This window comes from Gadus morhua, chromosome 2 (genome assembly GCF_902167405.1).
Source record: "Gadus morhua chromosome 2, gadMor3.0, whole genome shotgun sequence".
NCBI classification, from domain to species: Eukaryota; Metazoa; Chordata; class Actinopteri; order Gadiformes; family Gadidae; genus Gadus; species Gadus morhua.
Window position 1 is genome coordinate 4,400,623 of NC_044049.1, and position 27,672 is coordinate 4,428,294.

A 27,672-nucleotide genomic window follows, 5' to 3' on the forward strand; every position below is an offset into this window, starting at 1 on the left:
GGAATTCAGGTTAAAAGTTATGTTAAACTACTTTTTCACCATTGAGCTCAACCCACATAACACATCAGTTGTCTGATAAAGGAGGGAAAGCACCAACAGTGTGGGTGTGAACGTCCAAGGCATTGAGCTGCAGAAGGCCATATCCGCCATAATATTTGTGCGATATCTGATATCATTCTTTCCTCCACATACTGGCATGGGCTTGATCACATGAAGCCAATGGCTCGGTTGTTGTTGGGTTGATGCTTTTCATTTCTTTGGAAATATCCCACTGTTTCCCTGAAGTACATTGTTAAGTGTTTGTGCGTGCGTACGTGAGTGTTAGTGTGTGTGTGTGTGTGTGTGTGTGTGTGTGTGTGTGTGTGTGTGTGTGTGTGTGTGTGTGTGTGTGTGAGGGTATCAATATCTTCAAAACATGTTATGGATGTCTTGTGTGTGTCTAGTTTATCTGTATTGAGTTTTGTCTAAACATTCTGTCCTACTCCACTACTCATGTTCAACATCCCCCCATCCCCACCCCTACACACTAACACACACACACACACACGCACGCGCGCGCGCGCACGCACGCACGCACGCACGCACGCACGCACGCACACACACACACACACACACACACACACACACACACACACACACACACACACGCCCATACTTTCTCACCACCACCAGTTCTTTGCAGCAAGACCCAGTGGGTCTGTTCAATGGTCTGCCAGAGCTTGATTATTAACCAGTGTTGTTCCACCCTGAGTGTGAACACGTCCCTTCAGATCAAGGGCACTTTCTCATCTTGGGACCAATACGACCATTTCAGTGTGTCCTGGTCAGGGCCCAACCACCACATCCTCCATGAAACCAAAGGATCACAGAGTCGGGAGGGCTCAGAGTCTACTGTGCTTCGGATGGCCGCAACCCAGCCCCAACTAAAGACTGCACCTCCATTTTCGGTCCGGAACCGTGGTTTAGGAAATGCTGACTTAGGTCCGACCCACTGGCTGGGGCCGTGCCTCAACCCTTAATCGATCCATCGATGTCAAGACTCTCCGCTGATTGCATTTGTTGTATGACAACCAATGCAACCACCTCTGTCGAAGCAGCATCTCTCGGAGGTTCTGGACCAGGCAACATTGACATGATAGATAGATAGATAGATATATACTTTATTAATCCCGGGGGAAATTCAAGTATCCAGTAGCAGCCGAAAACACACATAAAAAACAGTGCAGATGGATGTGCAAAAATACAGATATAAATAAATATAAATAAATAAATAAATAAAATGTCCATTGTTGTTATTCTGGACATGGCTTAGCTGTTGATATGCACAAGTGAATATCAAATGATGGGCCAAGTGTTGCGGTTCACCCTGACACATAACCTTAGTAGAGGTGCATGGGGTTGGAGGTGTTACTAAATAGTTACATGTGGTTACATAGACTGAGAATTACCGACAGAGGAAAGGAACCGGAAGCAAGGCAGGAAGGAAGTGAACAGCCAAGAAGAGGCGAGAGCGTAAAAGGCCATGAAACAAGGTGAGGCAGAAAATATTGTGATGTAGGTGTTAGGTAGGGGAGGAAAAAATGGAAGGAATAGCTGGATGCGCGAGCTATTGAGTCAAGTCCTAATACTCTCACATGTTTCAAGTTTAAAGGAAACAGAAGCAGAATTAAAATGGCACCTTGTGGTCTTTAGAGAAAAAAACATCTTTGAATACACCTATCCTCTGGCTGATGCCCACTCATTTCCCATGAGCCGTATGCTCAACACTGGCTTCATCCTCGCATTCACCGTCACACCAACTATTTTGTGTGTGTGTGTGTGTGTGTGTGTGTGTGTGTGTGTGTGTGTGTGTGTGTGTGTGTGTGTGTGTGTGTGTGTGTGTGTGTGTGTGTGTGTGTGTGTGTGTGTGTTTGTGTGTGTGAGCTATGTGAGGATGCTGAACCATCAGAGTTTAGAAGGGAAACTAGTCTTCACTTCATCAGGATTTATGTAAAATCCATTTTGGGGGATTTGGTAGTTGCACATAAATTCGAAGGCATTAAGATCCAATTTGACTTTAGTTAAAGGAGCTGTGGGTAAGATTTAAGAGCTATTATTTGAGTTTCATTTGTTGGAAATGTCAAAGCCACCTATCAGCTATTAGGGAGTGAATTGTGCCGTGAGATCTGTTTCGGGTCGACTGAGCCTGCTTCTGTATGAGGCAATTATGATTTCGACCATAGATAAGGACAAGTTAGACTCTACTAAATCATACAATTACCATGATATGTCATCAGAGGCCGATGCTAAGTTGAAACACTGAATGAGCCAGTATGTTCTTCTTTGTATTTCCAGTCTGGTTTAGAACATTTTAGTGTTTACGTTTTGGCTGATTCAGTATTCTCCGGGTGGCCATATAGCGAATAACTTGACACAAAAACACCACTGGCTGCAGCTGTGGAAGCAAGTGAACAAACTGAATCAACTGAGATTGTATCAGATTCCAGCCGACCTTCTACCCTGAAGTCTTGGAGCTGCATTAGAACGATGGAAACAGCTTAGATCCTGATCATTTGCAAACAATAAATTCATTGCAAACATATACTGATCACTTTACAGTTAAGGACTTGTCTTTGCTTGACATTACAAACAATGACATTATCACACTTGGGAAGAGGGGGCATGGGGCACAACTCTCTAGTGAACTTGGACTGCAGTACCCATTTTAAGGGCTCTGTGTCAACGCTACATATAATACCTTTATGTTCAGGACATGTTTAAAAGATAGTTAAGGTCAAGTTGGACTTAAGTTAAGGATGAGTTTGATTTGGGCTTTAGTGATTTCTGCTGGAAGGCAAAGTCTTGCCCTTCCTCCCCCTCCTTCTATTTTTCTTCCTCTTTTCTTCGTCCTCCGCTCTCGGGTCTAGCTCTGACTCACACGAGATCAGCTGAGCACTCACTTCCTGCACCACCTGTTGTTCTGTTTTCCATTCTTCTTTCTGTTTTGTCATGCTGTTATGGTTTGAGCTGATTTGCTTCTCCCGTCGACCTTCTGTCCCCTCTTCTTAATGGCCAACCTAAACCATTTGTCAAAGGTTATGTAGGGATAATTGAAGTCTTATGCCATATCATCTGATTTGATTCGATTATATCGGATTGATTAGTATCTTTCCCCTCCTCTGTTCTTTGCTCTTCCCCTCCTCATGTTCCTTCTCCTTTCCTCTCTTCTCCTTCTCTCTTTTTCCTGGTCCCCTTCTCTTCTCTCCTTTCCAATCCCATCTCCCTTAATTCCTTTCCTCTTTTCTCCTCCTTTCCCAACGCGTCCCCTCTTCTCGTCCCTCCCGTCGCCTCTCCTCTAAGTGTGGTTAACCTGAAATGTCTTTGTTAGAAACAGGAAGTTTTCTAGAAGATGCAACAACAGTTTGTCCTCAGGTCGCCCCTCCTCCCCGCCTCCCCACCCTCCCCTTTCCTTCACACACACACACACACACACACACACACACACACACACACACACACACACACACACACACACACACACACACACACACACACACACACACACACACACACACACACACACACACACACACAAATCCTTGGACAAAAATACACACAGGAACAGCCTCCTACTCCCTTTGCCCCCTGATCTGTGTGTGTGAGTGTGTGTGTGAGTGTGTGTGTCTCTCTCTCTCTGGCTCTCTTTCTCCACCCACTCTCTGTCTCTGTGTGTAAGTCTCTGCACCTCATTCTCTCTCCTCCTCTCTGTGTCTCTCCCTCTATGTGTGTGTGTGTGTGTGTCTCTCTCTCTCTGGAGGTGTTACTCATGGCAGTGTGATGCTGAGTGCCAGTTGTGGTCTTCCGCCTCTCAGAGCCCACCAAGACAGCACTCTGCTCTCGCTCTCTCAATCTCTCTCTCTCTCTAGCTCTCTCTCTCTCTCTCGGTTGTCCTGCGTGCTTGATTTCTCATTCATTAGTTCGTCCTTCTCTTTGAGGCAATATCTTCTCCTCTTCCTCTCTCTCACTTGGTTTGCCGGAGCCTCACTCTGTTGTATTTTGTGATTTTTCTCCTCCACCTCGCTCACACTGCAGCGGAGGCTTCGGCGTGTCCGGGGGACTGAGGGGGCTCTCCTCGGAGGTGTGTGCGCGCGAGAGTGCCTGTGAGAGTGCGTGTGAGAGTGCGCGTGAGCGATCGCCTTGGAGCCGGGGGTCTCGTCATGGAGGCGGTGGCGCAGTTCACGTTCCGCGCCACGGAGAATGATGAACTCAGCTTCACCAAGGGGGACGTGCTGAAGGTAGGACATCAAGACGCACACACAAATTGTCTTCCACGCGAGAAGAATAGTTGTACATAGATGTGCCGAAAGTGTACGCATGGGACACCTGAACGTCTGTCCGTAAGAAGTCCGCTGAATTAAATGCAACAAACCATAGTCCTTAGTGTTCACTTAAGCTGGACTTTGGGTTGAGTGTAATTGTGCTGATTATATGATGGTACTTATGGATCCCAGATGGGAGATAGATATGAGTGCCTAAGAAGCAAGGGGCAGCGGTAGAATCAAAGAGAGGATTGAAAACCATAAGGAAATATGTCCCTCCACACAATAAGAGTAGTATAAGTAGTTGAAGTCATGGTTGTAATAAGAGTGAGTCAAAACTACGGCCCGGAACTGGGGCACAAGGTGACAGGCTGTGACTCATCTATTGAATTTGGATTATTCTAACATTTCTGCATAAAATGGGTTGCCAGTCTTTCACTCTCTTTCTCCCTCTCCCTGGGACACACACGCACACGCACGCACGCACGCACGCACGCACGCACGCACGCACGCGCGCGCGCACACACACACACACACACACACACACACACACACACACACACACACACACACACACACACACACACACACACACACACACACACACACACACACCAGTGCAAAAGCCAAGATGCACATTGGCCCACCCCCCACCATTCCAGTTGACCAGCCAATCAGATATGCCATACTCTCTCTCTCTCTCTCTCTCTCTCTCTCTCTCTCTCTCTCTCTCTCTCTCTCTCTCTCTCTCTCTCTCTCTCTCTCTCTCTCTCTGATAATTATAACAATTATAACTCAAGCATGGCCAGCATTCTCTGCTGCTGCTGATGCTGCTGACTTCCGCTACAGAGTCCAGACCCTGATGACTGCATCACACATTCACTGTAGAAGCCAACACACAAAAAAGAGAGAACGGAGCCCTAAAATAGAATTCCGTGGAAAGGTGCAGAAGGTGCAGGAACATCCAGGTCGATCGTAGTTCAAACCTGAAAGAGTTGTGCTTGAGAACTGTCTGAGGGGGTGGGAAAAAGTAGTTTCAAGAAGTAAGACCTCACAGAACCCCTTCCACAGATGCCCTAATGCATTACACACTTGCTGGAAATGTTACCTATAATGGAGAGGTACACTGTATGGCGATGCTAGCGATGGATCGATGCTATGTCTCTCTAGTATAGTTGACGATATCTCCAAATGTGTTTCGGTTGAATTGCTGCTGTGCTGCCAGTTGTTGGTGACGTAGTTGTGGGTCCCATTCCATACCTGCATAGTGTTTGAATAAAGCACTGAACCGTAATTCTTATGGCCTACATACGTTCTGCGCAATACCATTTGCATTAAATTTACTGCACCTGAGCCAGACCCACACGCACACGTGTGCACAGATACAAATACACACACACACACACACACACTGACACGACGCACACACACGCACGCGCACGCACACACGCACGTACACACACACACAACTACTCTGAAGGTGTGACGACAATGGGGACATATTGCCCCATCATTGAGTAACACATGCCGTGTACACTGCACCTGCCACCAACTTGTTTCCTTTCGTACCTTTCCAGAGCTTCTATCTCTGTTCCGAGCACACGGTGCCCAGCAGATGGCTGAGTTATATCCTCATAACAGTCCTCCTTAGAGACTCAAGTAAGGGCTGTGAGTCATAGTCGACCAACATACCCTCACATGCGTGCATCCTGTGATTGTCTCCCGCCGAATACCAAGCGACTAGTTCCAGCTGGCAACAGAGTGGACTCATTTTGGATTTTTTATAAGCAGTTGGTCACATGTTGCTGGTCAAAAATGTGCTGCAATTTCCTCTGGGTTTTGTGGTGTGTTTTTTTTTTGCGCTTTTCATTGAGTTGAACCAGTTGTAATCGAAATCTTATAAAGCAACAATACGGTAAAGGGAGCGAGCAGGCAAAATCCAGCCACTCAATTCAACCAGGCATATATGTCATTATAAACTTGTCATCCAGCCATCCTACTTCAAGCTTGAAGACACTGTGGCCACATGAAACCCCCAAGTACCGGAAAGTAGGACATACTGAATGAAGAGCAGGAAAGTTTAAGTCTTGAAAAATGTAAGTGAAATATCAATTTGAAAGATAAATCAGACGTCCAATGTCCAATCCTTGACATTCGACATATCTATATCTATATACATATCTATATATCTATATATATGTATAATAAATGTATAGTTTTCTCTGGTTAAATAATAATGATAAATAAAACATAATTGTACACTATATATTTAGCCATTTGCATCACTGGTTTAAGTTAAAAACAATGACCGAAAGCATAAATGAGAAACTGTGCGGCCATCGATGCAGTTAGTCAAGTTTATAGCCCAGTCCGGCATCATGTGCTTGCTGACATCACCACTGTTTTGGTCAGTAGACTAAAAGGAGGTTTTATTACCAGAGATATGGATTGATTAAGTCGCTCCCATTTAGTTTCAGTTCCTGGCACATACGCAGTGAAAAGGGGGGAAATGCGGTGAGACAAGGAAGAGCAGAGTTTCACAACTCATAAGAAAAGCATATTTATAAAATATATAAATAGGACCAAGTCGAGCATTTCGGCTCCATGTACAGCGTGATAACCCCCCATTTCACCACAGCTGTCTTTTGTTTCAATAAAAACATCACTTTCACAACACTCCGTAGTACAGCAATCCTATATCTGTAGACTAGACCGTATGCAGTTCATTACTGTTGAACACAGATCCTATTAAGCTTATCCACAGATTCAGTCCAACTAGGTCACAACCAAAGCGCTTGGGAGAGCGTCATTCATAAAACGGTCTTACTATGGATGCGTTGAGCATTTCGGTGGCTATTCATCAGAATTGCACTTCAGAGACCCGGCTTTCGTGCAAGCCTGTAGCCCTGAGCCTCACGTGAGCAGAGCGCTTCCAACCGTTCAATCCATAATTCATCTGTTTGAGAGGTTCAGAGGCGGCCGAAAACCCTCCAGGGCCACAGACTCTCGGATCACCTGGGCATCAGCCATCCCCACGTTGTATAAAGAAAATACACAGTGGCATGTCCGAAACGCACACACACTTACGCACACACACACACACACACACACAGACGCACACATACACATATACACACACACTCTCTCACACACACACACACACACACACACACACACACACACACACACACACACACACACACACACACACACACACACACACACACACACACACAAACATATTTAGACTAAATAAAGTATATTTAGCATTACATAACAGTGTCATGATTAGTTTACTCTTAAATAATAATAAGCCATGTCAAAATCTGCAACAGCTTGACCTTAATATTTAATAACGCCACGGAACTACTTAACCGTAATGTGGAATTATTCTCTGCCTGTTACCTTGAGCGCTGTCCCTAACCACACTGTGTAGTCACAAGGGTAATAATCTAATAATATTCGTCATAAAAGAGGCTATGAAGTGAATCACGGTGGTTTGTATTGTGTGTGTCCGCCTCCCAGATCACCAACATGGAGGATGACCCCAACTGGTACACAGCAGAGCTGGACAGCAGGAAGGGCTTTGTGCCCAAGAATTACATCAACCTCAGGCCCCACGCGTAAGTAAACACACGCACGCCACGCACTCACGCACACACGCACGCACGCACGCGCACGCGCATGCGCATGCACACACACACACACACACACATAGACAGCAAACAATTACACACACACACACACCACACACACACACACACACACATTGACAGCAAACAATTACACACACACACACACACACACACAGACAGACAGACAGACAGACAGACAGACAGACAGACAGACAGACAGACAGACAGACAGACAGACAGACAGACAGACAGACAGACACACACAGACACACAGACACACAGGCAAACACATATCAGCACACACATTTTGGCTCCTAAAACGAGCATTGCTCATGGAAATCTTCCGTATTCGGTATTTAATTTTTCCGATGTTGGCGTATCTGAACGGTTCATCAGTGAGCGTTCACGGCCGCTGGCCGTTCTCCGCTCTGCTCTGGACATCTGTCCTCTGCCGACGGGTCTGCTCCCCCAGGAACACACTCATTTCCTGCCTTACATAACCACACTGTGTGTGTGTGTGTGTGTGTGTGTGTGTGTGTGTGTGTGTGTGTGTGTGTGTGTGTGTGTGTGTGTGTGTGTGTGTGTGTGTGTGTGTGTGTGTGTGTGTGTGTGTGTGTGTGTGCGGGGGTGTGTGAACTATGATGCATTTAGTTTCATCTTTCACATGTGGACACATTAATATGTGTCTGTGTGTTCATGCATGAGTATTGTTTTGGCTGTGTGTGCGTGTGCGTGTGCGTGTGTGTGTGTGTGTGTGCGTGCGTGCGTGCGTGCACTTGCAGGAGTGTGTGAGGGTTCAAAGCCACACCGCGGGTCCACCCTGTATCTCTGTCGGAAACACCAGCTGGGTCAAACACTGGCATCCCTTCTGAAACCCACAGGGTAGCTAATGAGCACTCTGTGTGTGTTCCTGTGTGTATGTATATGTGTGTTCCTGTGTGTGTGTGTGTGTGTGTGTGTGTGTGTGTGTGTGTGTGTGTGTGTGTGTGTGTGTGTGTGTGTGTGTGTGTGTGTGTGTGTGTGTGTGTGTGTGTGTGTGTGTGTGTGTGTGTGTACGCCTGTGTGTGTGGGTTGATTTTCCATGGGGCATGATCAACTTGAGGACTACAGAGGTCAGGGTAGAGAACGAAGAGAAAAAGCAGAAAGGTAGAGTGAGGAGTGCTGTAGGGAAGCCGAGATCCCTGTACATGAGCCAACGTCCCGGGACGCAACCCAACGTGTTCGCTGACCTGCTCAACCAGCTGATTGAGTCCAGCCAATGGCCCGGTGCCTGGAAGCCCTCAGGTTCGACTGCACAGACTACAGTGTTTCACAATAGTTCAGAACATAAGGAAAATGACCTCCTTAAGAAGATAAGGGCCTAACATATGCAGCAGATCTCGGTCTTTATTCGATTGCTTTCTAATTTTGCTATGCAGTCCTTTATTGGACTGTATAAATGGTTAACCAGAGTTAAGTGGTTAACTGTGGTTCAGTGTCAAAAGGCTTCACGTGCCTCATTGCACGTTAACCCACCTATCACTAATCCCTCTCAAGGTCAAAGTCCCCTTACGATCCGGGAAGAAACCTGGAGAAGAGATCCCTCCTTCTAGGGACGGGTTTGAGTGCAACGGATGCCATAAAATCAAGTTCAAAATAGAAAATGAGTTGAAAATCAGTCATGAATATGATCTCGTGTGGTTATTTGGCACCGCTGAAGAATGATCAAAGGCCTCATTTGTAGTCCGTTGCCAGACTTGAAATGTGGTGATGGTGTTGATCAAGCTCAGTGCCTGCGGTGGTGTTGAGCTGGTGGCGAGTCAGTGAGGATGATGGTAGTTCAACTGTAGCTTGATTTGCAGGCCTTTACATGTTTAAATGTCCCTTTTAATAGACCTTTTAGTTCTTTTGTGGTTTAATCTAGAACAGCCCTTCACAAATCCAATGCATTGTGCGTTACTGTCGTTAAATGTCTCCCGGCAGGTGGTTTGCTGGTCGGGTGTCGCGGGGCGTGGCCGAGGGCCGTCTCCGACCCAGGGAGTGCGGGGCCTTCCTGGTCAGAGAGAGCGAGAGCGCTCCCGGGGAGTTCTCCATGTCTGTAAGGTATGGGACGCACACACTCACAAAGCTGCACGCGCTGGTCTCATGCACACACACACACACACACAAACAGACACAGACGCACACACACACACAGGTCTCCCACACACACACACACACACACACACACACACACACACACACACACACACACACACACACACACACACACCCACACACACACACACACACACACACACACACACACAAACACACAGTGGTCTCCAAAACACACACTGGTCATACACACACAAACAGACACAGACGCACACACACACACACAGGTCTCCCACACACACACACGCACACACACACACACACACACACACACACACACACACTGGTCACACAAACACACAGTGGTCTCCAAAACACACACTGGTCATACACACACAAACAGACACAGACGCACACACACACACAGGTCTCCCACACACACACACGCACTCACACACACACAATGGTCACACAAATACACAGTGGTCTCCCACACACACACAAACACACACTGGTCATACACACACAAACACATACGTTCGTCCGCTCTTGTGTGTGTGTGTCTGTGTTTAGTGTGTGTGTGTTTAGGGTGTGTGTGTGTGTGTGTGTGTGTGTGTGTGTGTGTGTGTGTGTGTGTGTGTGTGTGTGTGTGTGTGTGTGTGGTGTGTGTGTGTGTGTGTGTGTGCTTTACATTATTCTCCACACAGTTTGCGATACAGCAGATCACAAAGTAACGAATGGGGTGAAAGTCAGGCAGGTTCCGAAAACAACAGTTTTGTCAAAACCTGAAGGACAGGAGAGAGAGGGAGAAGAGAACACAGAGGAACCACAGGCATTGTCTTCTTCTGAATTATAGATCTGCTCCCACTGGGCCAAGTACCAACCAGAGAGAAGATCTACATCAATGATTTTATTGTTGTTCTATTTTCAGCGCAAAGATTTCATGCAAAGGATGACGTCGCTTTTGTATTTGTTTGGGACAAATAAAACAAGTGAGAAGAAACAGGAAGATAAACACTGAATAAACATGACCCGATGGGTTCTTTATGAGTCTGCGTTAGTGGGAAGGGGGACTCATTGTTTATGTGGGGCTGAAACTAAAATTGGATATTCATGTCTGACGCTACGGCGGGTTAAAGACCTACTCTCATATGAAACACCCTTGTGCCATGCTGTGCCCAAATACGTGTTAAGCCGGGGAAAAGTGAAGCACTACATCACACAGAACCAGAGGACAAAGGAGGAGTAGTACACCACCAATATGCATATTTTAACAATGAACAGTGTTGTGCCTGTACTTCTATTTAACAACAACCACATTGGGGTGGAACTGCACTCTGGGGCTTCTTCGTTTTGTGTCCCAAAAACAATTGGTGCCTTTCCTGTGCCCTGAACCAAACACCCGTGCAAGTCCTTGGTTTGTGTTACATCAGAACCACTTGTGTTAAACTTTAAACAAGGACTCGTGAGGCATACCAAGCCGGTCATGTGTCACTTGTACCGTGAGCCATTATAGCTGTGTGTCATTTCCTTATGAATTTTTTCCTCTTCGTCTCTCTTTGTTTTCTCCACCTGCATCAAGTTAAACCGCTTTTTCCCGGACTTAACTCTTCATTAAGGCGTTAATGAAGAGTTCAGATTCCTGCCATGCCCTTTTCTCACACTGGGTTTCTCTGACTCGAGTTGATTGGGCGTGTGAGCAGAACGCTATTGTTCCGTTTATTCAGAACTGTAATTGCTACAAACTGCGAAAATGACGTCAGCATGTGTTGGTGTGATCTTTCCCCCCTATGGCTTCACTAATCAGATTAGATTAAAATAGTCTAAAGTCTGACTGCAGATGAGCTCAAATCTGGGCAAACGGGCATTTCACTCTTTTTCGCTCCATGTTTGTTTTGACTAACCACGTCGCTGGAGGCGTGGATCCTTAAGAGCACAATTGGCCGAACGAAAACTCTGCCAACAAAAGTAAGCTGTGTAAAACTTTCAAATCAACACCATGTTGGCTGGAGAAATAAGCTTCTGAAAACGTCATCCAGTAGTGAGAATGATTTTCTGATCTTCGCGGAAGTCTGGCTATGACATCGTAGGACTGCTGGATCCCCCACAACACTTGCCATTTGTGAAATGCAGCCCAGGTAACTTTCATGAGATTGTTTTGAGTAGAAGCCAACCACAACACTACTTGTAGATTCAAATATATATTATTCAAGCTGACAAATGAAAGGCTTACCATGCAAGACAAGGGTTGCATGTTTGGCAGTCATGCACCAACCGGAGACCGGAGCTCCCAATGGTAGTGGATCAGCTGTCATAATCCCCCCTAAACACACTCTCGTACACGCCCACACAGCCCCACACACACACACACACACACACACACACACACACACACACACACACACACACACACACACACACACACACACACACACAAACGCCCACACAGCCCCACACACACACACACACACACACACACACACACACACACACACACAGCCCCCCCCACACACACACACACACACACACACACACACACACACACACACACACACACACACACACACACACACACACGCTCTTTGGGTATCTTGAAGTATTGATGGTATTCGTTTCACTGAGACAAGATTGCTGACCTAGAAAGTAAAATTACAAATCAATCAACCTACCAGTGAGTGAAATTAGCAGTGAAGTTGTGGAAACAGTAAAAGGATGGAATACCCTGTCTGGGAAACAGAAACACACAATGCACAAATCTAGTCTATTGATCATTTCATTGTGGCTTAATAGCACCAATTCTATTACCGAGTACAATGACCAGGGAATATTCCATCACAGCAATTGTGATATTGTTAATATTTTCCTTGCCGAGTGTCAAGGTGTCCCTGAGCGAGCCACCTATCCCTAACTGCTCCCGGCGAGCTGGCTGTCGCCCTGCATGGTTGACTCCGCTGTTGATGTGTGGATGAACCGGTGTAAGTCGCTTCGGGTAAAAGCGTCTGCTAAAAGCGTCTGCTAAATGCCCTAAAAGGAACAATTTGAAATGTTGCCAGACTATTCTTCAATGTTATGGAAAGGGTAGTTGTGTGTGCGTGGAATCTGTATTAAAGAACATGGTGCACCGTGAAGACCATGAATTAATTAGTAACAAATGTATAATTGACAAATTGAAAAATGTATCAAACTTGCACATCATGGTTGTCACGGTGCATTCCGCAACTTCAAAAGCCTCTAAAAAGCATGTGTGCTGAATTATGTAAAAGAGTGGCTGCATTTCACACTTCAGATATTATTTAATCATGAACTAATTCACTTCAAAAACAGTTTAATTGAGTTCATTTGAGACCCAGCCAATGAGAGAGAGAGTGAGAGTGAGTGTGAGTGTGAGAGTGAGTGTGAGCGTGAGTGTGAGTGTGAGAGTGAGAGAGAGAGAGAGAGAGAGAGAGAGAGAGAGAGAGAGAGAGAGAGAGAGGAGAGAGAGAGAGAGGAGAGAGTGAGAGAGAGAGAGAGAGAGAGAGAGAGAGAGAGAGAGAGAGAGAGAGAGAGAGAGAGAGAGAGAGAGAGAGAGAGAGAGGGGGAGGAGAGAGAGAGAGAGAGAGAGAGAGAGAGAGAGAGAGAGAGAGAGAGAGAGAGAGAGAGAGAGAGAGAGAGAGAGAGAGAGAGAGAGAGACAGGGAGAAATAGAGGGGGAGAGAGAGAGAGAGAGAGTGAGAGTGAGGGGATGATAATGGGTTTATATCGCTTGGCTTCTTAATCTCGTCTGGTATCTGTTCCGCCTGTGGGAATCTTTATTGACTGTTCCCAATCTCTCACACACACACACACACACACACACACACACACACACACACACACACACACACACACACACACACACACACACACACACACACACACACACACACACACACACACACACACACACACACGCGCTGTTTACTTGGGGGTGGTATCGGGGCGGCGCTGATGGGGTCTTCAGACGAGCGCAGTCAGGGGTGTGGAGACAGAGAGTCGAGGGACGGCGGTCCATCAGAAGGTTGACAGGAGCGACGGGAAGACAGAACGCCTCAATGGAAGAAAGTGTGGGATAAAGATACGGCAAAGGGGAGACGGATACTGCAGCGGGGAGACGTGGAGCCCAGACAGCTGCTTATCTTGTGGCGTCTTCAAAGTCCATGAGACACGAATCCCTCACAATGTTTTTGTATCGCTTAAGCTGTGCGACACATGGGGGGATTTAGCGGCGGGTGGTCCTTTTGTTTACACTTTACACAGAGTTATTTAGCATACCTGCTAGATAAGTCACGATCCAAAATGACTTGATGAAGGCTGGGAGAAAAACATTGGAGATGTGTATGCAAATATGCACAATAGTGTGCAGCACTATGTTAGTTGAAACATATTGTTGACTAAAATACTGGAATATAGTGTGCATAAGAAGGTCATTAGTTTAACAAAAGATGTCTTTACTAGTGGTCGTCGAGTGCTTACCAATAATGCCCTGAAAGTTCTACAATTTCATATGCAAAAATAAGGACATATACAAGTGATGTAATGTTCTCCATTGGTATGATAACTATGGGTCTTAGGTTGGTTTGTTGAGCAGATGGAATGGAGCTAGTAGGTGGCTCCATTCCATCCATCCTTCCCCAGATGACTGAATCCACTTTGAATTAGTTAGTGATTAGACAAAAGTTGCAATAACTAGCCCCTGCCAGCAGGGTGCGACATGGCACATTAGCCCACATAAAGAACGGACGGCGCATGGCTACGGGTGTGTGGGGGTTAGTATGTAGGCTACATCAGATTATCTGTGAGTTAGATGGGAGATAAAGGATGAGTCACAGAACGAAGTGCGGATCAAGATAACCGTGGCGATGGGTGTCAAAAGGTGAAAAAGGAGATGAAGCTGGTAATTGGAATTGATCAAGAGAACAAAATTAAGCGTGAAGTGACCGGACAAACAGTGTCACAGAGCGTCATCAATCAATGCATTACAAACCCAAGTACCGACGTCACAGAGTGAGACAAGGACACGCTTAGAAAATAGGTTAAATACGACAGACGGACGTGATAGGAAGGACAGGACCGACGTTGGAGACAAGGAGAAAACACAAGGGCAAGGGGAAGTGTTCCCATAACGGTGGCTCACAGGAAGGAGAAGGAGAAGCAGACGAATGGCCATGCGATGAAACATGAAGAGAGTAACCGTTGTGGGTCTACCTTGGAGGGTTCCAAGCAAACGCAGTGTATAAAATATGCATGCTGGAGAGCTTGGGTCAACGGAAACGCAACCATAAAAAAGGACGAGTTAAGGCGTTGCGATTGCAGGCACGTCTGCTGTACCCTTGGACTTATTTACTAATTTATGAGTGTTATAACGACCGGATAACAAGGTCATCCAGGATGATGTCAGCGTCGGATCCAAGCTCTTAATGTGGAAGCTCATTGACCGCTGTGTCTTGTGTTTACAAACTATCATCCCATTATGACAGGGCTAACTTGGCAAAACAAACATCAGACAGGTGAATAACACGATACAATAAAGATGGGCAGTGGTTCAAAAACTTCAAATCCACAACTGAGAACTGGGCGGCCGATCAATCACAAATCCTCTTCATCAATTTTTACTTTTATTAATTATATACAATTATTTTTCCAGTTTTAATAATGGCTTTCTGCATGGAAATTAAGACTTAAGACCATTAAAATCAGATGACCGGACTAGCTCCCATTCATGAGTGATTTATTATATATTTTTTTGATTTATTAACAACTGTATTTGTCTTAACCTCTGTAGCTTTTTTACAATATAAATGCTTGTTGTGCAGTTATTATCAACATCCCTGGAAGGAAGGATAACACTTCTGTGTCCCTTTTCAAAGTGTCTTATTTAAGAGTTTATTTTAAGGTAGGGGGGTGTTTTTTAATATTGCTATGACGCAAATTCGAGAAATTGACTCAACTTGACTTTGACCATGGGTCGGTCTAAACATGTTTAAAGGCACTATCTTAACCGCAAATGTATATGACCTTGTTGTGTTATGTAAACAAATATTTCACAATACTCCTTTAGTCATTATGTGTGATGCCAACTTGCAACATTAAATGAAAAGAAAAAAAAAGTGCCTCCAACATAGTTTTCTGGTATTTACAACATATATTCCTAATAATAAATCAGCCTGTTTATCATTAATGAGGCTGCTGGGTATTTATTTGGTCAATGTTCTAACACCTGTCTATTTGCCTGTGTGTCTCTCCGTCCCTTTCTGTCTTCCAGCTACGGGGATCACGTTCAGCATTTCAAAGTGCTGCAGGACCGCTGTGGACAGTACTATGTGTGGGACGAGCTCTTCAGCTCCTTGAATGAGCTGGTGGTGTTCTACCACACCAACAGCATCGCAAAGGAGCGAACTGTTCTACTCAGGGACCCGGAACACTTTGCCAGGGTAAGACCTCATGTTGGACATGGATGATATCAGTTAGTCAGTTTGTGTGTGTGTATTGGTCTTTCTTTAATTTATTTAGCTATTTCTGTCTCTCTTCATATGTTTTTGTCAGTCTTGCTTTCTCTCCTCCACATCTCTACCGCTTTCCGTACTCTAATGTATTGAGTAATGAGGTTATTAAGTATGACGCACTGAAGGAGTTTATGGCCACGACACTGACAGTCTAAGTATTTATTGGAAAGCAAAGCAGTCTAAAGCCAGGAAAGACCAAAGAATTGCTGCCATCTGTTCTTGGCCTCCAGTCAAATTGAAGACTCAGCTAAGTCCGGAGAGAATAATTATAAAGTCGTGATTAGTATCAGGACTTGGCAGAATTGGGTGAAATTAGTCAACTAACAGTAGTCATTTTTTTATCATACAGGGTGGACTTGTTTAGCTTCCGCTGTAAATTTAATAACATATGTATTCACCCGTCTCCTTCAGGCTGTGGACGTAACATGTGAAGCGTGCATGGGGCAGGCCCCAGTTTTTCTTTCACTCATTTTGTTTTTCTACAAATGTTCAAAAGATATCCCACAATCATGGGATTAGAGGAGTAGGCAACCGTGATACCACATCAAGGTTGGCTTAGAAGGGGATCTCCTGTCCTACCAGCGCGCCTGGTAGGCACCCTGTGGCCACGCTGTCATCCAGAGCCTTTGTGTCAAAGATAAGCGCTGCCGAAGGCCTCCCGCCCAAACATGTGCGTGTTCGCAACCCGGCCATTACCTGTTTTCTCTTTGTGCCGCGCTTCTGGGAACAGACCCGGGCCTGAAACCATGCCTGCGTGACTCTAATGGTTCACCCCATAGTCACTTGTTTCTCGCCGTCGCTCACTGTGTCCGCGGAGAGCTGATGGCAGGCGGCATTTGTGCAGGCAGCTACGGACACTGTTTTTGACGTGATTTAACATCATATTTTAATCGAACGGGTTGCAAAAATCTGCATACACACATACTGTATTAGTTGATGGTGCCCCGGGCCCCTTAGACGTACTGCGCCCCTGGGTGAGGGACCAGTTGCCCTGATGGTTTATCCGGCCCTGCTCAAGCAGAACTACGTTATCATGGCCGCGGCCCAACCGTTTGAACTTCTCTTTGATAATGCTAAATTTTATGCTGCAGCCTGCAATTAATATATGTTGATTGCTGCACTGCCCTGCAATGGTACCTCCAACCACAACCCCCCCCCCAACACCAATCCCCCTGTGGTATTCTACGCCACCCCTAGTCCTAATCCTAGTCCGGATTCACTACCAGAATATCTCCCGCACTAATTTTGACTGACTCGCCCCTAGGTTAAATTCTGATTGGAATATACTGTACAAAACACACAACCCAACTCAAGACGTACCCTGTAGGTGTCCCCATCCATGTATGACAGAACCGCCCTTTCCAGTTCTGTTATATATCATCCTCACGCGCTCCCAGCACGGCGGCTTTCTCCACTTTCTCCTGCACTTTCTTCTCATGCATTAGTCACATGTCTTCACCTTGCGTTCCCCCATCAGCGTCTAGTCCTGACAGCCTGGATGCCCAGTGGCAGGTTGCTTTCATTTCACATTAGACATCACGTTACATCCCTCTCCCTCAGTTTGATTGATTCATCGGTTCTGCTTGGCCCAGGTCCCACTTCTCTCACACATTCTGCTGCATTCACCAGTGTGTGAATTAACACTGTTCATATGTTGAATTCACAACATATGAATAAATCACTATATACCGAGTAGAATTGCCTCGATACTGAGCATAATTCACTATCAACAAAGAATGTTTGACTAAATGAATAGAATTAGCTATATCCTGTAGAATAAACTTCATACTGACTATAATTCACTATATCATGATTGGAATTCACTATTTCTTGAGTAGACTCCACTTTATACTGAGTAGAATCGACTATATACTGAGTAGAATCCCCTTTGAACAGAGCAGAAGTCCATATATTGTAGAAGCCACTTCTGAAATCATAGTTCTCTAGAGAGTTGTGAAGATTTCAATCTAATCAAGTCAGCAAGTACAGTTCCCATGAATCCCAACCTTTCATCACAAAGACCAGAACATTTCAACACGTTTGAAGCTCTGTTTTATCGCTATTCTATTCAATTACTAATTACAACTCACTGCTACGCTCCAACTTGCAGCTCCTGGCCTAAGTTTCTGTAGTGAACGTCTACTTTGCTTGATGCTATGCCCAAACGTATGATGAACAGGACACAAAACATGCTGTCTTTCGCCAGCAGCTACTGCTGGAGTACTGGACCTGAAAGAGATTTGCTAGATTCTCACATCAGGTCACAGTGTGGTTATTAAAAGCTAGCATGCTCAGTGTTGGCCTTCATGGCAGCATGACGTCTAGCAGGGCTGGCAGGGGCGCACCCCGCTTAAGTTGCTAACCGTTGCCCTATGAGACATTGAAATCTCCATCAGTGACTAATAACTAAATAATGACTGCTTCAGCCTGAGGGTATTTCGACGAAATCTCTTTAGAAGAGGATGTTTAGGCATAACAATAAAAGAAAGAGAGAGACAGAGAGAGACAGAGAGCTCAATCCTGTTGGTTGTCAGTTGAGGTCATGGGTAGGTAGGGAATTTATTTTATTTTTTTATTTTATTTTTTCCAGCGGCAGCGAATGATAGGTAGGTTGTTTTCATTTAAAAACGAGAAAATTCGCCCATCCTTTTACAGAATGAAGAGATGCTGTACACAAACATAATTATAGTTTGCGTCAATATACATATATATTTTTTTTTTTAGGCCTTACCATAAAATGTGTACTGTATTGCTACTTCTATAACATTTTAACATTATCCCCAACAACACAGCTTAATATTGCTATAACAACCGAGGGATTTTTCGGATGTATTCTCAGACGTGTGTTAGAGACTGGTGAGTGTAGACTGGGAGTTCAGGGCTTTGGAAAAGGATGATGGCTCGACTACACATGTATGAGCTTGAGGCATAGCTAGGCTACCACCAACATAAGGTGAGAATACCAGCTATTGTTATCTGTTGTGTGGGTTCGTGTCTGCCACACGGTTACTACCAACTAACGCAAGATATTTTGTAGTAAAAAGTGAAAACATATACAGTATATATGGAAAACAAAATCATATCTGTGTCAGCCAGGTGGATGTGAAATCCAAGTGATGATATCAGATAAATAAATCATTTATTAGAAAAGGTACAAATGGATCTAACATTGTATATCTTCTTATTTCTATCTAAGACACAATTTCATATTGTGCTGTCGGGCCTTTGGCTGCCATGTGCACAAACTTCCCACATTAGGTCACAGCGTTTCACTTTCACACTTTGTCACAACTGGTCTGTCACTCAACCCTGCATCGCCCATGCCTCCTCCTCTCCCTCATCTTCCTCATCGTCACAGTAGGGCAACAACGCCTTACGTGTGCCAAAATAAATAGCAACCGATGTGTATTTTAGGTTATAGGCCAATGCAAAATGTAAATATATTTTAACAAAGGGTTTGTCAAATAACAAACAAAAAAAATTATATATAATAATCATAAAAGCATAAAAACACCGGGAGGGTGGTGTGGTGTTGGACGTTACGCATGCTGGCTTCCCCCACCCACTTCATCCTTTAACCCAGGGGCTCTCAAAGTTTTGACAACTGAGGGCCAATTTAGGAACCCAAAATTTGACTGAGGGCCGCCAAAGGAAAAAAAAATTGGCGGGAAACGCGTCAACATCCCAGTGATCAAAAATAACATTGCACCGTGGACCTCCGGGAGTGAGGTCAAGTGAGGTCTAAATCACGAAACTGAGGTTCAGCCTTTCAAAGTAATGTACAGTCGGATTAAAACTAACAAATGTAAAAGGATTTAATTGAAAGCTAGAGAGAGTCGACTTTTCTCTTTATATTTATTTAAATTAATATTGATATAATAATAAAAAAAAAAGTTTTTTTATTTTTATTTATTTTTGATTTTTTATAACTTACATAATTATGTATGTCATTGCGGGCCGCCAGGAATGATTCCGCGGGCCGCACTTTGAGAACCAATGCTTTAACCCCTCCAGATATCTCATCTGTCCCACGAGATATCCTCCCTGACTGCGCACCAGGCCGCGTGTCTTTAAATGCCTCATCCCCATCATCCATCACGTCTGGTTGCATTGCTGTACTAACAGAGGCCCGTGTTTCTGTTTTATGCCTCAACGCTTGAGTGCCCACGAGCAAGCAGAATAATGATGCAATTTGACTGCATTCCAGTTTTAAAAATAGTTTTAAAATTACAGTGAGCAGCTTGAAATTAATGTCGTTCTTTTGGGTTGTTTGTTTTGTATGTAGGCGAGGGAGTTGCAAGAAAGTTGTCCGGGGGCTTTAACAAATCAAAAATAGCAACAACTGTTATGTTTTACTCGGCACCCTATTGAAGACAAAGGCAGATTATTTGGCATTTATGCCTCCAATTGTATGCCCCCCTCTTCATGCCTTTGCGTCACGGCTCTGAATTCATCCGGTCATCTGTATTCCAGTAGGGCCTTGAAATCAAAGTCCAAGCCCTCAATAACCTAGAGGACTTTTTTAATAGTAACACCCCCTGACACACACATCCACTCTCTCTTCTTCCGTCTCTCTCCTCACCTGTTTCTTTCTCGATGCACAAAGTGTTCTTCAGAGATCAACTTTAAATAGACATAGCCTTGGTTATATCCAGCACGTAATAATGTGTGGAGGAAAAAACCACAACATTAATATAGAGTTAACACGTTTAATATTCCATCGCTTTAGGATATCAGATAGCAGACGACGATATCATCGTGATATGCTCGATCTATCTTAAAATCTAAATCGTATTATGTATGGATGTGCATGTGTGTGTGTTTGCGTTCGTGTGCGCGCGTGCATACCTTGTGTACTTGTGTGTCGTTTGACAATGGCAGGATTATCAAGACTTTAAAATCTATTCATATTTTGTATTAAAATACTTCCCTGCTTCTAAAGAGTTTTGAGTCACCGGGGAGGAGATGAGGACTCATCTCTGCTCCCCGTCTCCTGCTCAGAGGCGGAGGACAGAGAATAACACCGAGACATGAAGCCGTTCTCTGGCTTGTTTTTTGCTCTCTCTGTATCTTGGCAGTTGAGATACTGAACACTTTCAGTATCTATTTAGGGAGTGCTGACATTTATTGTTGTGTGTGTGCGTGTGTGTGTGTTGCGTGTCTGTGTGTCTTGTCAGTGTTTGATTGTGTGTTCATGAGAAAGTATGTGTGTGTGTGTGTGTGTGTGTGTGTGTGTGTGTGTGTGTGTGTGTGTGTGTGTGTGTTTTGTAATGTCATGTAACAAACAAACGTTCACTCTTGCGCTAACTCGAGCACACAAAGGAACAGACACACATGCAGCTCAAACACACACGCCGCAAAATAAACATCAGAGTTTTTCTACAAAGCAGTGATCTGATCTCCTGTCCCATTGATGTCTATCTGTCTTCCATGAATCCCACTTTGGGATGCCAGCGTGATGTCTTCTCTTGAAAGAAGAACTCAGTCATTGCGGCGCTGCCTGTCTGCCTGGTTTTGTGTCTTCATAGTCACTCCCTGACACGCTCTCTGTCTCTCTCTGTCTATACCTGTCTATCTCTCCCTCATCTCGGATCAAGCAGTCCTAGTGCTATGTTACAGCAGATCTTCTGGGTGGGAAACGGCACAGAGCCTGGTCCCGGTATTCTGAAATGCCAAGGGGCGAAGTTACGGCTAGGTTCTTGTGTTTTTACGGAGATATACACTATTTCAGCTCCCTTAATAAGATATACTAACCCACAAAACTGAATTGCGGGTGGACGATCAGAATGGGATTTTAGTAAGCATGGCCAGCCTCTACTGGGTGGGTGCTACATATTGGTGGTGGTTAGTGAGGTCCCCCCTTCACTTTAGGCGTCTTTGAGTGTTATTAATTATTATTCTTCTTCATGTTTAACCTCTGTTTTCCTTTTATTCCTGGTCTGTTTTACATAGTTTTGAATGATGACTATATGCTCTGTAAGGTGACCTTGGGTGTCTTGAAAGGCGCCTCTAAATTAAATGTATTATTATTATTATTATTATTATTACTGGATTGACAACCTTAAAAGACACTTTTACTTTTTAAACAAACAAGGGCAGCCCAACCCAAGGTTGTGTTTGCCAATAACGTGCTCACAGATCCTCGTCCCCAGCGACCTGATTAGTCAGACAAAAACGTGAAGCGATAGAAAGGGACCCGCCCTGCTTCTCAAAATTTCAGCTTGTCTGCCCTCAGACTTGAGATGTTCATCTAAAGTCTGATTCATGAGACTTATCTCCCGCTCACCCGTCTCCCTGCTCCAGCTGCCTGTGCTTGTCGCTCTGTCTATCTTGAGGTTATAAGTCGGCCTGTCACAGAGTGGTTGCTAGGAATTTGTCGTCGCTGTCTTACACAACAACACCTCTTGAACCCCCATGGGGGGGTCAACTCTCATAACCCTCATGAGTCACGTTGGTAAACTCTGGGTAAGTGGTTGAGTGAAAAGAGTGTGGAATTTTACCAAGCTGAGAAAGCTCCATGACATTGATCGATTGATTGATTGATTTCAAATGTATTTCAAATATGCAAGAAAACATGTCATCAAATGGCAGCAACAAGGCTCTGATTTCCTTTTTTTCTGAACACATTTGTAAAGGAGTGGGAAGAAGTATACACTTGTTTGATCCCACCCCCTTTCATTAAATCATAAAATAATGGCAAGGTGATATCTTTATTTCTAAACGCACCTGTTGCAGGTAGGGCACCCATAAGTGTGTGCCCGTGCGTGGGTGCACGTGTGCGTCTATGTGTGTGTGTTTCTCACTGATCCGTGAAGAAATCCATTACCGCTCGCACCCACCACCCCCACCATCAACCCCACCCCACCCCACCCCACCCATGGCTGCTAGACAGCATATTTGTCACCAGTGCGTGTCACTCCTCTAGACACACGACATCACTCCTTGTCGTGGCATGCCTCCCCCCCACACCCACCTCCACACAGCCCATCTGCCTCCCCCATTCCACACGCGCGCGTCACTCCGCCTGATTCATCAAGCAGCTCTCTGAAATGCCAGGCAGTGTTCTCGGTATTCTGCGTGGGAGAAGAAGAAATTCATGGCGAGAGAGGTGGTTTCAGAGGTGGTCTTGAGGAGAAGGGACGCCAGTACAGGGTCAACGTGACACTGGCGCTAGGGACAAGTGTTACACTTTGACACCATCGCAGCGAAAAACAAATGCGGTGATGGATGAATGAATGAATGAATGAATGATCGAGAGTGTGTTCAACAGATCACGTGGTGGAGTACAATTACAATTAGGGCTTTTAGCAGACGCTTTTATCCAAAGCGACTTACATCGGTTAATGCACACATTGACACACTGACGGCAGAGTCAACCTTGCAAGGCGACAGCCAGCTCGTCAGGAGCAGTTAGGGTTAAGTGTCTTGCTCAGGGACACATCAACACTCGAGGGATCGAACTAGCAACCATTCAGTTGCAAGACAACTGCTCTACCACCTGAGCTAAGCCGACACAAGGGACGGCACACAAGCACCTCATTTGATTATAAACTAATCAACTTGGTTGGTAGAAGTAATCGTAAGACTGAAAACAAATGGACATTTTTTATTGGACAAAATAATTCCAAATTGATTACGTTGAGCTCATTCACAACAATGTGTATAAATGTATCGATTGTTCTCCCTTTTTTCAAAGCTAGAAATCTAAAATGACTTATTCCAACGATGAGCAAACTTTCCTGTTGCCATAGCAATCACCTTCCTTGAGAGAAATGTTTGTGTCGTAAGAACTGTAGGCAGTTGAGTCAGGGAATATATATTCAGTCAGCAATATATCATCTGTATTTCATGAACTGATGTTGTTCTCTCTTCCCTTCTTCCCCACCAATCATCTCCTCCCCCTCACACACATATCCCTCCCCTCCAATCACTTTCCTCACTTCCTCCTCGACCCGTCTTCGTCATTTCCTTCTCCCCCTTATTATCTCTTCCTCTCTCTCCCCCATCTTGGCTCCTCCCTCCGTGCTTTCTTCTCCCCTCCCTCCCTCATTCTGTCTCCTCCCTCCCTCCCTCCTCCCCCTCTGCCCTCCCTTCTCCCTCCCCCCCCCCCCCCCCCCCCCCCCACTGCAGCGGCCCCACCACGCACACGCTCTGTTCGACTTCTCCCCGCACCACCCCTCCCAGCTGCACTTCCTGCGCGGCGACCTCGTCGACCTGCTGGACTGCTCCGACCCCCAGCGATGGAAGGGCCGTTGCCATGGACGCGTTGGCTACTTCCCCCCGGAGTACGTCCAGCCCGTTTACCACGGCCAGTGACCCGACACCGTACCCCCCCCCCCCCCCCCCCCCCCCAGGTCCACCACTCACGACAGAGACCACCTTGCTGTTCCTCGACACTTTGTAATACACCCACCTCATGTCATCCAATCAGACGCGAGTTGGGGCGGGCCCTGTGTGCACTGCAGAGACCAAGCGGCCTGATTAAAAGGGGTGTGGTGGGCTGGCGGCTGGCGGATGTGGGACACTAAACAGTGGGACGCATTGGAGCTGGACTGGGATCGGTAGGGTCTACGTGGACACTGTGTTAGTGGCTCAGCGCAGAGCGCGGAACGGCTGCTTCGTGTTTGCCGACCCAGCAGCGGTGGGTGTCGGCCACGTGCTCTGAGGATACCGCTGACGCCACACATTCCCTGGCATCTGCTGTTAACATGCAGAACTTTAATTGTGTGTGTCTGTGTGTCTTTGTGTCTGTGTGTGTCTGTGTGTGTATGTGTCTGTGTGCGTCCTTGCCGCTGTGAATATTCTGTTCCGAAGGAGATTATGTAAAATGTATAAATATATTTTCTGTGTATGTGTGAATGGGTGTTATATAAGCGTTGCGCTGTCTGCACTGAGACAGAGTTCAATAGTGGAGAGCCTACGCGTTTGTAGACAGCAACTGTGTGTGTGTGTGTGTGTGTGTGTGTGTGTGTGTGTGTGTGTGTGTGTGTGTGTGTGTGTGTGTGTGTGTGTGTGTGCGTGCGTGCGTGCGTGCGTGTGTGTGTGGTTTTAGCACAGTGCTCTGAGTCTCTGCTGTGTGATAAACATTATATCTTGGTTATAACAATGGTCAAATCCTCACTACCCAGATACTTCAAAAGGTGTTTGTATTTTTTTAAAATACATATATAAATACAAATTAACAGGCATAGCAATTCATGGCTGTTCACTCAGAATCATGGCTGTTCACTTAGGATTTAATGACTTTGTATGTCTATGTACTCCTTTTCATGTAAAATCATATACAGATATAAACTGGGTGTTATTCATTATTGCTCTGTTCAACATTAAAAGGTACTGCAGACAGAACTTTTCCTAACATAACTCATCCCAGATCCCCCAGTCCTGCCAGCTATGGGGCCAGAAACCAAAAACTGGACCGAGTCACGCCTTGTTTTCTGTTTCGTTACGGAGATATTCCGCCGAAGAGAAACTCACCAAAGCTTTCAGAAGAGGATTTTAGCAGCCAGTCTGCAAGGGGTTGATTTGAGAGCTTTACAGCAACTTCTTCTAAGAACGTCCGAATTCGGACAGGAGGTTTTAGTTTGCCTTCCCAACGGGAACAGTATGAAACACCCAGTTCACAGAGATTTGAGCCATCAGACTTTAACGTTTCAGCTACTTTTGATGATTCAGCACAAACACTGTCTGTGGTACCTTTAAAAACTTTAATCTGTATTACTCCACGTGTTTGTAAACGATTGAAATAAAGATCCAATATATTTCCATCCTTAAATTTGTATAATTTGTCGTGTTTTGGCTTGTTTGTGTCAGGGATGGATTCGAGCCCGCTCCAGTGAGTATGATGGGCGTTTTGACAACATTTAAAATGCCTGTTGTAACTGCTCATATGGAACCCAATCTTAAATCCTTGCAACTTTGTTTTTTGCCTCAATTCTGCTTTTGCAGAATTGAGGCAAACGAGTATTTCATCACTCTTTGAAGTAAAAGACGTTACCGGATTTCAGATATGGTTATCGTACTCATAAGCAGCTATTTAAATTATATGCAAACATAATTCCATATTGAAATAAGAAAAAAATCCATGTTGGATAGTTGAAAGGATCACACATAATTGATCAAACAGAAGAACATATCATTAAAATATTACATTAATTAGTTCCTGGAAATATATTACAATCATGCATGCAAACAAGATGAGTCGTTGTGTGTGTGTTTGTGTGTGTGTTTGTGTGTCTGTATGTGCGTGCGTGTGTGTGCGTTTATGAAATACAGGTTGTGTCCCACAATACCCTGGGGCAGATCATGTTCTACTTATTTTTCTTATCTTTAAACATACTGTTTTGCCCTTCCTGATCTCTGCAGGGACCAGCCACTAAGACTTCATGGGGATAGTTAACAAGTCAACAAACCAACGGCGCTATGCAGAGAACAGAGATGACGAGACAAGATGGGAGGCCGAAGGTGTCCTAAATATAGCATGGATTATTGTGGTCTTCATATTCTGCACTGCAAAACATCCCTCTGATGTTTCACAAAGGAAAGATATTTAGTTTACGCGTGTGTGTGTGTGTGTGTGTGTGTGTGTGTGTGTGTGTGTGTGTGTGTGTGTGTGTGTGTGTGTGTGTGTGTGTGTGTGTGTGTGTGTGTGTGTGTGTGTGTGTGTGTGTGTGTGTGTGCGTGTGTGTGTGTCTGAATGACTGTCAGTAATGCTGACATATTTGCATAATCATCACACACACTGTGAGATTGTAATCCGCTACTGCACCCACACAGTAAATGGTACGAAAACAGCCACTGCCTCAATCTTTATATTGTAATGGAAAATGTTCCATTCAGGGTTGCATCTTATCCGGATGAAACTAGGGATAGAAGGAAGAGGGAACATTACATTGAAAGAGAACAAGGAGGGGAAAAGCTCTGGTGGAGCAGGAGACAGAGAAGGGAAGCCAGACAGAGACAGAGACGAGAGAGGGAGAGGAAACTGAGTAAAACAGTAGAACCAGTTTAGATCGCTGCCTGTAATATCTCTGTAACTGCTTTCAACGGACTGGAAATAATTAGATGCATTTAAAAATGATGTGGCAGCGAGTCAGTGAGATACAAGTGAGGTTGGACAAACTATTAAACAATCATGCCAATA

General features: G+C 45.1%; 1 protein-coding gene across 1 annotated transcript; it reads left to right on the forward strand.

Moving 5' to 3' along the window:
* Positions 1 to 3,543: 3,543 nt before the first annotated feature.
* Positions 3,544 to 26,304, forward strand: grapa (GRB2 related adaptor protein a). Its single transcript, XM_030344381.1, has 5 exons — positions 3,544 to 4,274; positions 7,824 to 7,921; positions 9,896 to 10,015; positions 16,289 to 16,457; positions 24,660 to 26,304. The coding sequence occupies exons 1-5, from the start codon at positions 4,197 to 4,199 to the stop codon at positions 24,843 to 24,845; spliced, it is 651 nt and encodes a 216-aa protein (XP_030200241.1). The 5' UTR covers positions 3,544 to 4,196; the 3' UTR covers positions 24,846 to 26,304.
* The last annotated feature ends 1,368 nt before the right edge of the window (positions 26,305 to 27,672 follow it).

Bases quoted from the DNA above. Each gene is read 5' to 3' on its own strand.
- grapa (XM_030344381.1), top strand. From the start codon at position 4,197: ATGGAGGCGGTGGCGCAGTTCACGTTCCGCGCCACGGAGAATGATGAA. The intron at 4,275-7,823 runs GTAGGACATCAA...TCCGCCTCCCAG, and splicing joins CCAAGGGGGACGTGCTGAAG to ATCACCAACATGGAGGATGA. The intron at 7,922-9,895 runs GTAAGTAAACAC...GTCTCCCGGCAG, and splicing joins ATCAACCTCAGGCCCCACGC to GTGGTTTGCTGGTCGGGTGT.